We start from the raw sequence: 17988 nt of genomic DNA, 5'->3' as shown, positions 1-17988 counted from the left end.
TATTAAATAACTGTGCAAACGCTTTATGAAAGTATCATTTGATTCTCTATTTTGACAGCTGCTTTACATTTATTGTTGGAGCAGCTTCATATACAGTGTGTTCCCTTGTTTTCCTAGTTAAGGCATCTCAACATTACTTTGGAATTATTTAAATTTAAGAGAGTGACAGTTTTTCTTTAGGGGATTTGAACAAATAAACTCCTTTCTTCCTGCTCCTGTATGGAAAAATTAGATATTTTTTGTTTGTTTGTTTTTCTTTGAGAAAAAAGGGAAGGCAGGGGAATGTTTTAATTGATAATATTCTTGATGTGGGAGTCACAGCTAAGCAGAATATTCACAAAACTTTGTACTCTGGCATTTGGGAGGTTGCTCAGGTAATGTGTGTTGAGTTGAACTGGTTTGGTTGGAGGCAAAGGATTACGGTTCTTATGATACAGATGGGGAAGCTGAGGCCCCAAAAACTCACAGGCACATTTACATTGAGTGTTACCCTTCACTGGAGGCTCTCATCCCAGGTACCTTGCTTAGAAGTTCATCCTCCTAATTGTTCCATGTAAAGTAGGACAAATGACAGCAATGATGAGTTTGATTTATAGAGAATTAGTCACTGCTAGACTGCCCTGTTCACATTAGTCTCTTGCTCACGTGAACTCAAAACATAATGAATAAAGAATTCAGGTTCTTAGACAATATCTCTCATATTGGTCCTACCTCTATGTAGAAGAATGTATGAAAATCTATCAAAATTTACACATTTTTCTTGTTATAGGTTTTAAAGACACATACACAGAGAAAGCCCTGCTCATTCAGTCCCTCAATGTCCACAATGGCTGTGACTGGATTATGCCAATGCTGGAAGCTGTGAATTCAATCAGGTCTCTGGTGTAGTTGGCAAAAACCCAATCAATGGAGCCATCACCTGCTGACCTGCTGGCTCCCATGGTACACATTAGCAAGGAGCTGGGATTGGGACCAAGCCAGAACTTGCATCCAGCAACTATAATATAGGGTGTGGGCTTTCCAAGTGACATCGTAACTACTAAGCCAAATGCCTACCCTTTTACCAATACTAAAATAAGTATATCTTTCACCTGGTTTTGGCTATACTTTGATGCAGTTATTTACTTTTCTGAATGTATTCACACTAATCACATATTGGCACTAGAGAGTGGAGACAGATAAGGAAAATGGTTTAATGCATATACGGATGTTCATAACAAAAGACAATTTAAAACATCCAAATAGTTCACTAACCAAATTGATTACATGGATTATATATTATCTGGGTAGCAACAGTTTAAGACATTTTTGCTTGACACATGATGACCATAATAACTAAGTGAAAAGTAAGCTGGTTAATGATAGGACTATTTGAGTAAAAATATGCACCTATGCATTAGAGATGGCTACCTCTGGAAAATAAGATGCTAAAGCTGCTACTTTTTACTTTCATAGTACTTGATATTTTAACAAAGTAGGTACCTTTATAACTCAACAATTAATAAATTCCTTAATTTTAGCTATCTAAGAATACTTTTTTTTAAAGTAACATTAGGCAGAACCCAGAAAATGAACTACTCCACTACTTTATCACAGTACCTGCCATATTGTTGGAGTCTCGTGTAGTGTTCAAGCAATGAATAAGGATACCCACCCTGATGAAGTGTGGTGGAGGGACATAATAATATCCACACCTTCTAACCCTACCATCTCAGTCAGTGGTGAGGACATTAATGAGTGTAAACAAAAGAGTAGCTTTGTAAGTGTAATCAAACAATGATCTGGGGGCTCCATTTGTATCAGAAAAGTATTTTTAACAGAGCTTCTGACACCATTTCTTTGAATGTTTCTTAAGGCATTATTTGTTGGTGTAGAGGTGAGGGAAGCACTCAGAAGGAGTCAAACTGTTCCCATCTGGTCCAGTCAGTTCAGATCCTGAACCTCTGCAGCTAACCTCCCATAGCAACAAGTCCAGGTGAACTGGAACCTGAGGGAACACTGCTTTCATATTCTCCTGGGAATTAGGTTGTGGTCAGTTCAAACTACCATCAAGTTCCTAAAAGTGCGGAACTGCTTTTTGCCCACATTACAAAACTGACCCACAGACCATGAATCTTAGGAGCTTTCACCCTGGTTTTGCGAATGGGCTCTGGAGTTACGTACTGCCTTGAACCCAGCTACTACACCAAACTGAGGCCAGCACTCCTTACTCTCTTGAAACTTACATTTCTTCTTTCCAAAATAAGGATAATTACAGTTCCTATATCTTGAAGTGGTTTTTAAGAAAATACTGAAATAATATAAGCAAACTGCTTACAGTATGGCACAAAATGTTCCATAAATATTATTATAGTTTTCGTAAAACTTTTCAAGCAGGTATCTGGTGCAACAGGGAGAAATGGGGTAGTAAAGGACGAGGTGGCAGTGAAATGTGTGCCTGAAGATCCTGATCTTAAGTGAAACAATTCAGAAAACATTCCTAGCACAGGGAGGGAAATGTGATGCCATTAATTGGATAACAATATGAAGTCTGTATTTCCTCAATTATATATACTAATAAAAGGAACTCTGGGTATTTGAGATTCTACTCACCTCTCGGGGGAGCAAGCAAACAGCTTTCTCTGGGGCTTCTCTCAAAATGTATCTCCCCTAGGCCTCTTAATATTCAAATAGCTGTCAGGCCGGACAGAAGTCTTCTCCAGACATTCTGAAATTTCTCTCAGGGCAAATGACTGTCTGTCAGTCTGAATTCGACGCTATATTATTCCTCAAGACATAAATCCTAAATATAATCCAGGAATGTATGCATGAGCACTATATATATACATATATATGCATTATACAATATATAAAATTCAACAATGACTGACACAGGACATCAGGATATGGGTGGATTCTTGGTCATGCCATTAACTCAATGTATGAACTCTTGGTGCCTCAGTTCACTCATTTATGAAGCGGTTATGAACAGTCATCTTTCATGAAGCTCCAAGGGGTTCTGGGTTTGCATGGCAGCACCGGGGGCTACTTTACTTGGGCTCCAGGCCTCTGTCTTACTTCAGGCAGAGCAACAATATTTAAAGGATACCCTTACTCCTTCCTCACCAACTCCTCACAGATGTTTCTTTGGCAAGGGTAACCTAAGCAGGGCACAGGGCACTCATACACGCTAGTTTCTTTACTTCAGAAGAATACAAGCTATTGAAAGCAGACTGTTGAACTGACATCACAGGATGATGCCCCAACTTGGTGAATATTTGGGATGTGGGGGAAAGGTTCCTTAGGGAGAAGAATTGTGGGATTATGAAGGGGCCATGCTTGACTGAAAAGGTGCCTTCTGAGTCTCTCTGGATTGCACACCTGTGGAGCCTGCTGCATCAATGAACACACTGTGCATGTTAGACTGTGGCCTCCCGTGGAGGGACAGCAGGGTGTTGGCAAAAGGGCCTGGACATGGAATCAGAAGACTGAGGTGTGAGTCTCCACTCTGACATGGTACTGCATCTCTCTGAAAAGTTAGAATAAAAAATACCCACCCGATCAGCCTCACAGGCATGTTGCACGGTTTAAATAAAATGAGGTGTGAAAAGCAATTTGTAAATTAGGAATTCCCATAAAGACGTTTGCAGTTTCCAGTAGCCCACGAGACAGATGTGTAAATGAGATTCTCAAATCACCAAAGCTTGCTGAGATCTTTTCCTAAGATATGAATGTAAAAGCTTAGTGAATTATCAAATAAATGAAGTGTTTCATTACATTCACATAAATTTCCAAGTTAAAAAACTGTATCTTATAAGGAACTATATATAAAATTATAAAAATCTATTTATATATGAAAAATATGTGACTTCAAGATCCATGACTAGATATCTAAAGAACTCGTGTAGTAGTGATTGCTCTTTTACGTACATAGCAATATCATAAAGTTTAGCAAAAACACGCCCAAATCCAGGGTCTCCATTTCATACTTCAGCAAGTACTCTGTGTTTCGTTTCTGTCTTGGGTGCTGCATCTCAGGGCTGGGTGCTTCCCATCCTTCTTCCAGTCATCCTTGTAGACTGGGCGTTCAGAAGACCACGTGGGGCTCCATTTCCTGAAGAAAATCATCAACTTTTCTGGTCAGGAAGTTCTCTAGGGCAATCCTCTTCATTCTCCTCTGAGCAAGACAGGTTCAGGACACTCATCACAGGATGGATCCAGGATGTGGTCTGTGTAACATGACTTGAGAAGAACAAGAAATGCAGTTAAGATCTAGAAGATGGATCTGGATACGCTAGTTCTAACAAGTCTTAGATGTGTTCAAGATTTAATGAAAACAATTACCTCTTCTTTGACTAAAACAAAACAAAACAAAACAAAAAAAGAGTGCAGGCATGTACTTCATTTTTGATGCCTTTTTTCCCTTACCTGACTTTCAGTCACCAAGTCTAGCTAAAACATACCTGGAATTTGTCTCCTCTTTCCTTTTCCAGGGCAACTGGCCATGTCACTGAAATAGCTTGCTCCCTGAATTAGTTCTCTTCTAATTCATTCTCCACTCCAGCAAATGGATCTTCCTAACTGGCAAAGCATACTCTGGCATTTACTTGTTAAAAAAAATTGGTTCCAAAAATCGATTTGTGGATCAATGCATATCATGTAATACGGAGAATCTTTTTCCCTGCCTGAACAAATTTTCCTTACAATTTCTTCTAATTTCTGCCCATGCTCTCATGGATTTTTATACTACATTACAAATTCTCACTTTACTTTCATCCCTTTTTACAGCATATTAAGTTCCTTGAGGGCAGGAACTATTTTTTTTTAAACTAAATTTATGATGCCTGATGGATTGTGGATCTGAAAGTATATCCTGTGTTATTCAGCAACATTTCCCAAAGTATGTTCTAACATTTTAATTGATGGTACATGAAGAACAGAATTCAATGGTCAAGTAAGTTTGATAAGCACTGGGTTAAGCAAAGTCAAATAAGTTTCTTTACCAGAGGATATCCCAGATGTGCTTGCTCTATGAGTTTCGAAGAACCTGCAATATTACCTAAACTAATATGCCCCTATTAATACATACCAAGAACACAACTTGGGAACTACCACAAAAATGCACTCACTTCATCAGCTATTGAATGGCTAGCAACTGAAAATGTTGGCTTTAACACAAATGTGAGGTCCCACTGTCATTATCGATTTGGTTTGTTTTCTGTCTTGTACTCTCAACATGTTCAGATCCCTCTATGCATAGTGTTGAACACCTCTGTTTCAATATTAAAAATATATCTTTCCATGGTAAGATAGCTGATAGTTTCACAATGGAGCAAAGGAGGTCAAGTTTTTTAAGTATCAAGGTGAAAGTGACAAGGCCCAGACATCTTTATAGTTTTAAAAGCTCAGAGTGTGGTTAGGCTGTACAAGAGAATCACTATTCTCTTGCAAATGATTCACATTACAATTATCTCTTTAAATGATTTAATGGAATTTCTTATGAAAGCTAAACTTACTAAAGCATTTTATTCAGCCAGGTCTGCTTCATTTCAAAGCTTTATAAGGCTGGAAAGCTGCCTAAATTCAAAGTAGTTTAAAGACACACTAATGAGTATAATACAAGAGGGCTAGAATGCCACTGCAAGGTGAAATGAGGACACATCCTGTACAAAATACATGATTAAAATGAAAAGAAAAAAGTATAAGACTGTTTTGTTTGTTTTAAAATCTTGGTTCATAAATTCTAATGTTTATCAGCACATTCACAATATGTTACTCCACAGGAAAGGCTAATTGAAATTATTTTAAATTCTTTCTTCACTATTAGGTATTTTGTTTCTTTTAGATTTATTAATTTTTTATTTGAAAGGCAGATTTTGTAGAGAGAGATAATCAGAGACATCCACTGGTCCACTTCCCAAATGGCTGCAGACTGGAGTTGAGTCAATCCAAAGCCAAGAGTCAGTAGCTTTCTCTAGGTCTCCCACGTGGGTACAGGGGCCCAAGGACTTGGGCCGTCCTCCACTGCTTTCACAGGTCTCAAGCAGGGAGCTGAATGGGAAGTGGAGAAGCTGGGATAAGAACCAGTGCCCATAAGGATGCCAGTGCTGTGGGTACAGTGTTAGCTTGCTATGACACTGCACCTTCCCTTGCAAGTGGGCTTTTTGCAAATAATAATCTTACGCTTAAAACACTAAATACTACCTGTATGTGGACATTGTATTAAACTGGTAATTTAAAATAATCAACAGAGAAATATTTGAGATAAAAATGTAGCGAGATTCTTAACAATAAATATTAGAAAGTACCATGAGAAAGGCATTTGCCAGCAGATGACATTAAGCACTTATTAAAACCAATAAATAAGCAATTGTTCTTACTCCAAATACAATGCCTTATTGATCTTATATTTATACTTCTTTATATATGCTTAAAAACATATACAGCCCTAAGCATTAAACATGCAATTATGATGCTATTCACTAGAAAAAATAAACTAAAGCACTAGACTAATATAGACTGATACATGCTGTACTTCACATACATAGTTCACACTTTGAACTCATAAATACATTCAGAACCAGTGACACAGTCTTTCTGCAACTCAGCTAATGCATGTCAAGTGTATGGCAAGTATTAATTTTCAATATATGATTACAGGTAGTTTTGCTGGTATTTATGGCTTCCTGGTTACTGCAAGAAAAATCTGGAATTTTCCCTATCACACTCGAATGGGGCCAGTTTTGAGTTTCCCATTCAGTTTTATGTCCTGGTGAGCACTGTGGCTAAAGAGTTTTGACATAATTGGTATGATGAGATAATCCCACATTTACTGGCTTGGAGAACATTCTAGTATTAGAAATATTTTCTCTCTTATTTGCGTGCTTGGTAATTTAGCTGAGAGGAGACAAAATACATCAGCTTGGTTGACTCCACACGGTTAATAAAGATCTCATGGTTCATAAAGGGAAGTGTTTCTATTTGGTAAGAGAAACTTGGAGGGCTGGAAAATAAATGAAGCTGACAAAGATGAGAGGCTTCCATTTGAACATACAGTACTTCTGGCAAGTACTCCTGCAGAGATAGTGCGTCTGACCTGATTTGGATAGCAGTCAACAGCAATTCAGACAATTTCAAAGTCTCAAAAACAAAACAGTCCCTGAATTCCTGCTTTTGAATAGTTGCCAAATCTATTGTTGGCAAACAGTAACATTCACTCTGGGAAGATGACAGTATTGTGTTTTTAAAAAATAGTATTAGAATATTGAAAGACATCTCTCAGAGCTTATAAAAAAACAAGAAAATATGGTTTGTTTTATTTGCAAAGAAATGTAAGTGAATTACTCAAATCCCATTATAATTACCCTCCTTATGTTTCTTATCTCTTAGCTAGAGGAGCAAAATGCTTGCGTTCAAAATAAAAATGTAGGATAGTCTGTTAAGCAAAAAGCAATTTAAAGGCAAAAAGTTTACTAGTTTTGTAGAAATTCATTCTTGCAGCTATTGGTGATGAAGAAATACTTTTTGTTAATCTTTCATTATAGATGACATTATATACATGTGAATATATGCATATAAATGTCTACAAAAATATACAAATGTTATTGTAAATTTAACAAGACTTGCATGTATTATTTTGTCATATTTAACATGCAGGATAATGAGCCAAAGTTAATTAACTTTCAACATCTTTTTTTGAGTAATTTTATGTACATAGTATTTAAATGAACAAGAAAACAATGATACATTTATATATATATATATATATGAATGCAACTTATTTTAGGCAGTAGTAATTTTGAATGACTGGATAGTTGTACAACTGGTCATAGACCGCAAGTTGTAATCACAAGAAAGATTTATAATAATAAAAAAAAGTAATCCCAATTTTTAAAGAACAACACCACATGAACCTGTCAATGAAATTATGGAAACATCAGCAAACCATGCCAAGGCACATGTGCTCTTGCGACAGACAATGCTTATGAGATGAACCACAGACTGGTAGAAGGAAATACCCATTGCCAATATGTTTCAGAGAACATCACAGGCATTTTGTTCCCAATGGCCTAGATGAAGCCCCTCTCATATAATTTTGGAAACAGGATCCTAAAACAAAAAATGTATACTACTCATTAGTGAGTATTATAAATGCCACAGAACACTTTGAGGATTTTGCAATTAGGCAATTGGAAATCCAGTGAGGCTCTGATCAAAAGTTAGCATGAACTCATTCAAATCCTTAGAGTCTTCAAGACAAATTTATTTTCATTACCTATTTATATTCCTTTCTTTAAAAATGATATTTTTTGAAATCTTCAACTATCCAATTAACCAAAAAGAAAAAATGTCCAAGCCTAAAGTATAAAATGACATGCATCTAAAGCTATATAAGACTCACACAGAGTACTGAGAAAAAATTTCTGAATTAGGCACAAAAGACAAAAACCAAAAAGAAACGTTGAGAAAAAATATGAAAAATATAAATAATAGCTTTTCAAATCATATACTGTTCATTATCGTAAAGAGTGAAAATATCCTAAGCAAGTCTTCAAAGAAACAGCTCTACAATCACAGATGCCAACCTTGGGTAACTCTTCAAAATGAATCTTGTTTTTGACAATAATAGGAAATCAATAAACTGGACTATGAGCTCCTAATAAACATTTATATAGGGTTGGATAGTTGATATATGTGTACTTTCTCCTCATAGATTTTTTGGTAAGTGTTAACCAAAAAAGTTTATATTCTCCATTCCATATTATACAGTTCTTATCAGGAGGCAGCTGCCCAAGCAGTAAGGTAAATTTTTTATATGTTAAGGCATAATTATTTATATTAAAGAAATGCCATTTGTTGAACAAATCTTGTTTTCACCATTACAGCATAAAACCTACCAGACTAAAGTAAATGTGATGGTAAGTGATCCAGTTTTTAGCTCTTCTTGCTCCTTATTCCTAATACTTACTAGCTGGTTTAACTACACTGGGATTTCCAGTCTTGGAAATGACGATGATATAATCAAAATCACATTTGTAGGCATCTGACTGCCAATAGTGCAATGGATATTTTCACAGAGGCACCTGACTAATAATAATGCTTAGTCACAAAGTGTAGGTATTAAGGAAGAAGACCTCTGGCTCCATTTATGTTCAGATATTTCATTTGATACAGATGTTTAGGTATGTGGCAGCTGGGTAAGACTGTATAGCATGTAAGTATTTTCTACTTTAAAGTGTACCTGGACACTGATTTCCCCCATTCATTTCTCTCACACATCTCTTATTTTTCTCTATAATTTTTACACGAGAAATAATGGAAGTTCAAAGAGTTTAAACACCCTGTCCAAGGCCAAATAATAGCAGAGGAAGGACTCAGACCTTTCTTATTGACTATGCAGCCATGGTACCAATGAAACTCTGGGTTGTGCACATACCAAATGGACTACCTTTGGGTCTCTGAGAAAATTACACTGGGAATTCCAGTTCTTAATCTATAAGATCATGCAACACTTGCCTTGACAGTGAAGTAGTAGATTATGGCTAACATATTCTGGGTGTACCATAAATCTGCCATTTCTGCCTCTAATATTTCTGCATTAATTTTTAATTTCACTTACAAAGTAACACAAATTTTATGGTTTATTAAACAACACAAGTTTACTAACTTATAGTTCTGTAGTTTACAAGTTTGAAATGGGTTTACAGGGTTACAATCAAAGTATTGTCAAAGCTACATTCCCTTTTGGAAGTTGTAAAGGAGAATCCATCCTCACTCACATTCCCTGGCCTATGCAACAAAGCATCTTGACATAACATTGGATTCTATTTTGTAGTTAGATCTTTTTTTTCCTTAACTCTCTTCTGCTTGTGTATTCCACCATTAAAGACTTGTCTGTTTAGGTAGAACACCCCTGGATAATCCAGGCTTATTTCTCTAGTTTAAAGTCAGCTACTTAGCAATTACAGTTTCACCTACAGTATCCCTTTGCCATATAACAAAATATATTCACAAGTTTTACAGATAAAGATATGGATGTCATTGAAGGGGCTATTAATCTGCCTACCACACGGCTCTTCTCAACTGCTCCTCTCACAAAGACAAGGAATCAATATGAAAGATTTGCTTAAAACTCAATGAAGGTTTAGGAAGAAGGATTGTATATGACAATACAACGGAGAAAATCTAATGAAAGATGAAAAAGATGGTCTTAGTGAAAGTAATCTAAAGGAGAAGCAACTGTTGTGGATTGAACATTGTCCCTCCCAAATTCATGTTAAAGTCCTAATTCCTAATGTGGCTGTCTGTGGAGACTGGATTAGTTGAAGTGATGGGGGTGGGACACCGGTCTTATAGTTTTCATGTCATTACAAGAGGAAGAGACACCAGAGAGATCTCACCCTGTGCAAACACACAAAGAGGACATGTGAGAACACAGTGAGAAGTAAAGAAGAGTGGTTTCAACTTTGCTAGCACCTCTAAACTTGGACTTCCAGCCTTCAGAATCCTAAGAAAAAGATTTCTGTTGTTCAAGCAAGCTGTTCTGTGGTAGTTCCTTCTCTTTTAAAATTATTTTTTTTATTATTGCTTTATGATACAGGTCCATAGGCTCTGGGATTTTCTGTATTCCCCAAGTTCCCTTCCCTCGCCACTGATTAGTATTACAATGGGTGGTCCTTCACGGACAGTCATAAGTCCACCACGCTGTTACTGAAATGTTTCCTGACATTGTAGGCATGGACAATGTCGGAGAGTCCAGCATCCTACTCAGGATATTTTCAGCTGTTTCACTGGCAGTCCATCTTTGGTCTGGATGCATAGAGACATCCTGCACTTTGTCTCCATACCTGAACATATCAGGCTCCACTACGCTTCTATTGTACATCCCCTTAAATACAGACCAGTGAACACAGTTCACAACAGGGAGAAAAACAGAAAATTTTCAACACGAATCATATGCATCCAAATGGACCCAACTGGAGACTATTATGCTAAGCGAAATCAGCCAGTTCCAAAAGCACAGATATCCTATTTTTGCTCTAATATAAGACAACTTCCATCAAAAATATGTAACAAAAAAAGGAGAACACATACACACACACATGCAATCCCTCAAACAAAGGATGTAATTGAGACCAGACTAACAGGAATCAAGGAAAATAAACAGCAGGCATCTCTAATAGGAAAGAAGATAGACTCCCAATGAATCTTATATCTAGACAACAAAAAATAAAAGTCCCTACTACTGACCATTCCAACAATGTCATCACCCACACAGAGTAAAAAGTTTGTCTTATTTCTCTTTCATTTGTGATGATTTCTTACAGTAGCCTTTAGCAGATTAATACAGCAGCTAAATGTGGAGGAGGATGTGTTTTGTTGATGTTTATATAAAGGGTTCTAGAGGCAGAAACAATTCTTCATCTGATGAAATAAAAGTATAATCCCAGGAAGGTGATGGGATTCCAAAGTACTTTATGCAATCTCAGAGAATTTGCTTATAACATCCCAATGAAATGCTAAAGAAAAAAAAAGCTTCATGCTTAATGCACCTGTCACTGGTTAAGCGGGGGACGGGGGGGGGGAGGGAAGAGTTTGATGTTGGCTGTCTAGATCTAGATGTTTTATTCATTTCAGTGGCTTTGCCATTCTGAATAACCCAAGCCAGCTGGCTGGCCTTTCGTTTAAATGACAATTTCTCATACAGTGTCTCACATGCCTACACCTCTTTATAAGTATTTATAGAAAATCCAAAGCAAGCTGTCTCAGGCTCTTGATCAATGCAAACTCTCTGCTCCTATTCCAGGGCTTTTGACTGGCCAGAGAATGGCATGAGTGCAGTTCTTGGCTACTGGTTTTTATCTGCAGCTGTGCAAGTGCACCATTTAAAACTCTTTCATGGGCAATAGTAGTAGTATACAATAAGGGAAGGAAGCAGACAATCACTCTGTGCCAGGCATTTTGTTAGGGGCTTAAACAATTAATTTAATTCAATTTTCAAAGAGTCTAGGAGATAACAAATTATCCTTGTTTGTGAATGAGAATAGAGGGAACTGACAGCTGAAAAAACTTAACTAATGCCAAGGTCACATTCAGAAAGTGGCAGCACAAACATTAGAACCCAGGTCTGCCTGATACTAAGTTCTTTCTTTATTTTATTTATTCCTAATATTTGCTTCCTCCAACCTTTGCTTGCTCATTCATTTTGCAAATAGCCCATTGCTATGCATTTGATGCCCTATGTTGAGTAATGGATACTCTAAACTGTTTATCACATAGATGGTTACAGCTCTGATATCCAAATTGGTGATTTCAGAGCCTTAACATTTATTCTTAGCTAAGTTTGGGGAAAAATATTGAAAAGGTCCATATTTCCTTCATGAAGTCCACTGCCAATTTCTTCGTTATAGTTTGAGTAAGAATGGAATGCTCAGGATTCCTGTGTGTGTAGAAGATAATGAGGAGCCTACACATACTTTCCTTATCTAGCCTGAAGTCAGCTGCATAGAAATTGTCCTGATACCTCATCAGATGAACCTTAGAATTTATGAGTCTGTCAGAAGACATTTCCTAACTCATCGAAAACGAACCAAAGCAGCCACACTAATGAGGTCTTCAGAGGGAGGGCTTCTGACAGTGTCCACTTAGGTGAGACAGAAACAATCTGCCGACCATGTAGGGAAAGCTGAAAGTAGTAGCAGTGTTTCATTTCTAATCCAAAACCACTCTGTCCTCCCCACTCTCCCCTCTCTAACCTCCCTCATTGCTAAGACTATTGGAATTACCTAAAATACACTGTACTTGAAAAGTAAAGTTAGGGACTAAAATCATAGTGCCAAATTCTTCTCTTTAGTGTTTTCTGTTTTTTTCTTAATTTAATAAATGAGATGCTACGATGCAACTAAGGCTTTTGATTAACAAAGTAAATTGACAGTGAAAACTCTGTCAATATATCCATTTTAATCCACATTCTTGACAATTTGTGAACAACCTAACAAGTAATTGTATTCCAAGTTCAGATAATCATTTAGGATCATTACAAAATATTGGAATTAAATTATTGGACATTGAAATGAGAAAAGCCACACCTATTAAATGTTAGTTATACTTTATAGCCATGAAAGTACAGCCTTCAAGTACTGAATATCTCAGAACAAAGTACTTGGTTATGCCAACCTAACAGTTGTACCATTAGTACTGTTCATTTCGGGGGTGGGGGAGTGGTTCCTGGGTTAGCAACAGGCTCTGAAAGAGCATGGTTGCAAAAATGTGGTGGGCTCTATATACTATTTCTGCCCCTGCACACATGGCTAACACCTCTTACTGATCAAGGCATACATCACCGAGGCTGAGTATGGCTTCTAAATTCACGAAACACTTGCGGTGGTCTCTAAGCCACTATCAAATGACAAAAGTGGGTATGAGCTGAAATCGATTTGTTTTCTTTGCTTTCTTTGTTCTAGACAGAAACTTTTGTCGTGTTAAAAAAGTCCCATAGACTCCCTAGGTTCTCTTGACACGCAATTGTAATGTTCTGATACCTACTGTGTAAAGGGAAATGGAATTTCTATTTTTTTACTTCTTTTTACTGTTATCATTTTATGATACAGTTCCATAGGCCCAGGGATTTCCCTTCTACCCTCCCCAATTTCCTCCCCATTCTATCCACTGAGTCCCTCTATATCATTACTATAGTATAGTTCTTCATACATAGCTATATGTTCATCATTGTGGGTATGGACAATGGCAGAGAGTCCAGCATCATATTGTCAAGATATAGTTAAGTTTCACTGGGAGTCAATCTTTAGTCTGGAAGTAGAGATGCATACTGCATTGTATCCTCACATCTGGATATGATAGTCTCCATTACACAGTTACTATACATCCCCTTAAATGAAAAGCCACAATACAAAATCAACAACAGGGAAAAAAATAGAAAGTTACAATGCCATGAAGTTAAGTAACATGCTGCTACATATGATAGTCTTCATTACACGGTTACTATACATCCCTTTAAATGAAAAGCCACAAAACAAAATCAACAACAGTAAGAAAAAAAAAAGAAATTAACAACACCATGAAGTTAAATAACATACTACTGAATGAGTAATGTGTCACTGAAGAAATAAAAATCAAGAGCCTTCTTGAAGAAAATGATGCTACTGTATTATCTATGAATCACTGAAGAGTTTAATCAGAAGAAAGTGTTTTGAAGAGATGAAATTAACAAAAAAATCAAAATCCATGAGATAAGAGTTGCCGCTGATCTTTGTTGGTGAAATGTTTCTCCTATAGGCAACAAATAGATGGGTTTTGTTTTTTTTAAATCCAATCTACTAATGATGTTTGATTGATGAGTTTAAGCCATTTACATTCAGGGTTAATATGAATGGGTGATAATTTGGTCCTGTCGTTTTAGCAATGGGTTGGTCATTTAATCTTCTGTTGTTATTTTGCTGGGATGTTCTTTGCATTTGCCTTTGGTTTGGTGGGTGCTATTCCTTTTCTCTGTCAAGAGAACATCTTTAAGTATCACTTGTAAGGCAGGTTTGGAAGAGGCATATTGTTTTAACTTTTCTTTACTGTGGAAGAATTTTATTTCATTTTCAAAGACAAAGGAAAGTTTTGCTGGATATGTTATCCTGTGCTGAAATTTTTGCTTTTAGAATCTGGAATATGTCACTCCATTCTCTTCTTGACTGTAGAGTTTCCTGTGAGTTTAATTGGTATTCCTTAATATGTCAGTTGACTTTTTTCACGTGCACATTTTTTTTAAAGATTTATTTATTTTATTACAAAGCCAGATATACAGAGAGGAGGAGAGACAGAGAGGAAGATCTTCCGTCCGATGATTCACTCCCCAAGTGAGCCGCAACGGCCGGTGCTGTGCCAATCCGAAGCCGGGAACCAGGAACCTCTTCCAGGTCTCCCACGCGGGTGCAGGGTCCCAATGCATTGGGCCGTCCTCAACTGCTTTCCCAGGCCACAAGCAGGGAGCTGGAAGGGAAGTGGAGCAGTTGGGATTAGAACCGGCGCCCATATGGGATCCCAGGGCTTTCAAGGCGAGGACTTTAGCTGCTAGGCCACGCTGCTGGATCCCCTCACGTGCACATTTAAGAATCTTTTCCTTATGTTCGATTGAGGAGAGTTTGATGATCATGTGTCTTGGTGAAGATCGCTTCTGTTCAACCCTGTTGGGAGTTCTGTGCCCCTCCGGATGTTGTTACCCAATTGTTTCTCCAGATTAGGGAAATTTTCCCTTATTATTTCATTAAACACATTTTTAAACCCAGCTTCTCTTTCTGCATCTTCTGGGACTCCCATAACTCTTACATTTGGCCTTTTAATAGTGTCTTTCAATTCTAGGATAGTTTTTTTTTTTTTTAGCTTGACCCAGCTTTGCTTCCAGCTTTTTGTTTGATTCCCCCTGGTGACAAGAAATATCTTCTAATTTTGAGATTGTTTCTTCTGCCTCCTTCATTCTATTTTGGAGACTCCCCACTGTACTTTTAATTTGCTCCATTGTATTCTTTATTTCTGATATATCAGCTTTCATTTGATTCATTTCCTGTGTGACATATTATTTTAATTCCTTGAATGCCTGCTTTATGTGCTTCTAGTTGTTGATAAGAAATTTTATAACAAGTGTTTAAAAATCTATATCCCCTATTTTCTCGATGTCTTCCTCAGTTAATTCTGAGGTTGGCACAGGATTTCGCTCCTTTGCAGGGGAGTTTTCAGTAATATTCATATTGCCTTTGTCTCTTCTTTTGCTCTTGGTTATTATACTTCTGGTTATCAGATTCTTCTCCTTGGGGCAGGTTTCTAAGCTGTGTCACCCACAGGTCTGCAGTTTGATTTTACTTATTGCAGTTGATATATTTGCAGTCATTGTGCCACTCCCTCCAGTGAGTTCCAGGTCTGGGTTCTTATGTTAGATTACCACCATGGTCTCCATAGCCCCAGATCCTGGATCACCAGTCTCCACTTCCTATGATGCCATGCTGAGGTTGCACCATTGCATCCCACTTCCGGTGGGAGCAGGTCCCAGGATTAGGGAGATACCAAGTGTCCTATATAGCTAGGTTGTTGGTGGTGCTAATCTTGCTGGAACCTGTTAGCCGTTAGGTCTGAGGGCCACATGGACCTATTTTGACCTGTATGATGTGACAGTTGGTAATATTTTCCTGTGGGACCAGTGCAATGCACTGAGCTCAGTGAGTTCTTGCCAAGCTCAGTGCATGCGCAGCTCACTACTGTCTCTGCAGTCTTAAGTTCTTTGTCACCATATGAAATGGCACTTAATGTACCACTACTAGAGTTCTTGATCTGCTGGCCATTAAGTCTGAGGGCTACTCAGACTTATCTTGGGTGGAACCTGTAGGATGCCACGTAGTTGCAGTTCGCTGATGCAGAAGTGGGTTTCCTCCCAGTTCAGTGCATGCACAAGTACTGTCCATAGCCCTTGCCTTCTTAAACAAAATGGCAGACAATACGGCTCTAGGGGGCAGACTGGGCTATGATATCCAATCTGTTCCCCCACTGCGCATCTGGGATCTGTTGCTCTGTTTCTGCTCCTGGTCAAATCAAACAGACCAGAACAGGCAGTTCTTTGTCTGGGTTCACCTCCTGAGCTTCCGATGGAAGTTCTTCCCACCTGGTTGCTGGTGTAGTTCTGGGTGCTGGTGCAGTTCGGATTGCTGTTCATTGAATACCGCTGGGATATCAGTCATTACAACACTACACTGTTGTGTCTGCTGCTTTCCTGTGTCTGTCAGTCTCCAGGTGCCCCTCTGCTGTTGTTCTGCTCTCTTCTGTTTCCTGGAATGTACCCCCTTTGGTTTACACTGGCTAATATTTCTCTGCCTGTTTAAATGTGTCCTTACCCTATTCTGCTATTTTGATTCTTGCCGAAATGGAATTTCTAACATGAAGAACAAAATCTCAGATTTTAGGCTCTGAAATAAGGGCATATCAACTCAAACTAACACATGGAGAATTATAAACCACATTTAAGCAATTTCTAAAAACAAGTAATTATAGCTAGTTGAAAAACTGCCAAAAATACAAGTGAATATTCAAAGCAAGTATTTTGTACTGAGAATATCTTACTGTTTATAATAGACATGTAGTTTAACATATGTTACGCTGTGAAACCACATTCTGGTAGTCATCTGCTAAGATGGCTCCCAATGGTCTCTACCTTCTGGTCTTCACAGTCCTGTGAAGCTGCCTCCTACATTCCAGGCTTGGCTTGTGTGGCCAACAGCACATGGCAGGTGTGTCACTTACTCATGGTTATGAAAGATACTGCCTCAGCTTTTGTTTTTGACTCTATCATCCATTGCCATATCATGAGCACGAGTCCCATACATGGTGAGGATCTGAAGCCACCTGACAACAGCCTTGTGAGTGTGTCTGGTTCAGATATTCCAGTCATCTCACTGAGACACTCTTCAGTTCCTAGCTTGACAGAAACTTTATGAGAGACAAAGAGAGAGCATGCAAGAATAATCCAGCACCTACTAGGCTTGAGATATTCTGAAACTGAGTGAGAAGAATAAATACCATTTTAATCGGAAAATTCTGGTGAAATCTACTATTCAAAAGTACACAATTAATGCCAGTATGATAACTGATCAGAGTAAATCTTAATAGAAATATGAGTATAATAAAAACCACGAGCTACGAACAATTACATATAATCTATAATGTTTAAATTATCACTGAAATATTACTCTTATAACTTTGTTACACTATGTCATATATAGAAAAGTATGAACTTCTAAAATGAAATAATATCAAAAGATTACTGTAAACCTGTAATAGTAACATACAACATCAAAGGGAACATGTTAGGTAGAAAAGTGATTATAATCGAGTAAATCATTATAGCACCTTTGAGACAAAAAATATTTTTAAAAATTATTTTATTTCATCCACTGGAGTGGCATAAAGACAGAGAGAGAGAGAAAGCATCCATCAACTGGTTCATCAACTGCCACCGTC

At 37.7% G+C, this 17988-nt stretch overlaps 1 protein-coding gene across 2 annotated transcripts in view; it reads right to left on the bottom strand.

Annotated features, from left to right (window-relative positions):
• Positions 1–2840: 2840 nt before the first annotated feature.
• Positions 2841–17988, bottom strand: part of STXBP4 (syntaxin binding protein 4) — a 150597-nt gene continuing 135449 nt past the window's right edge. For both annotated transcript variants that reach the window (XM_058675272.1, XM_058675271.1), the window contains exon 18: positions 2841–4221. In XM_058675272.1, the coding sequence (XP_058531255.1) occupies positions 4107–4221 (115 nt within the window). In that variant the 3' untranslated portion in view covers positions 2841–4106. The remainder of the gene's footprint in view (positions 4222–17988) is intronic.

This window comes from Ochotona princeps, chromosome 17, assembly GCF_030435755.1.
Source record: "Ochotona princeps isolate mOchPri1 chromosome 17, mOchPri1.hap1, whole genome shotgun sequence".
NCBI lineage: Eukaryota > Metazoa > Chordata > Mammalia > Lagomorpha > Ochotonidae > Ochotona > Ochotona princeps.
The sequence above is the reverse complement of the archived record's forward strand: the minus strand, read 5'-3'. Positions and strand labels throughout refer to the sequence as shown.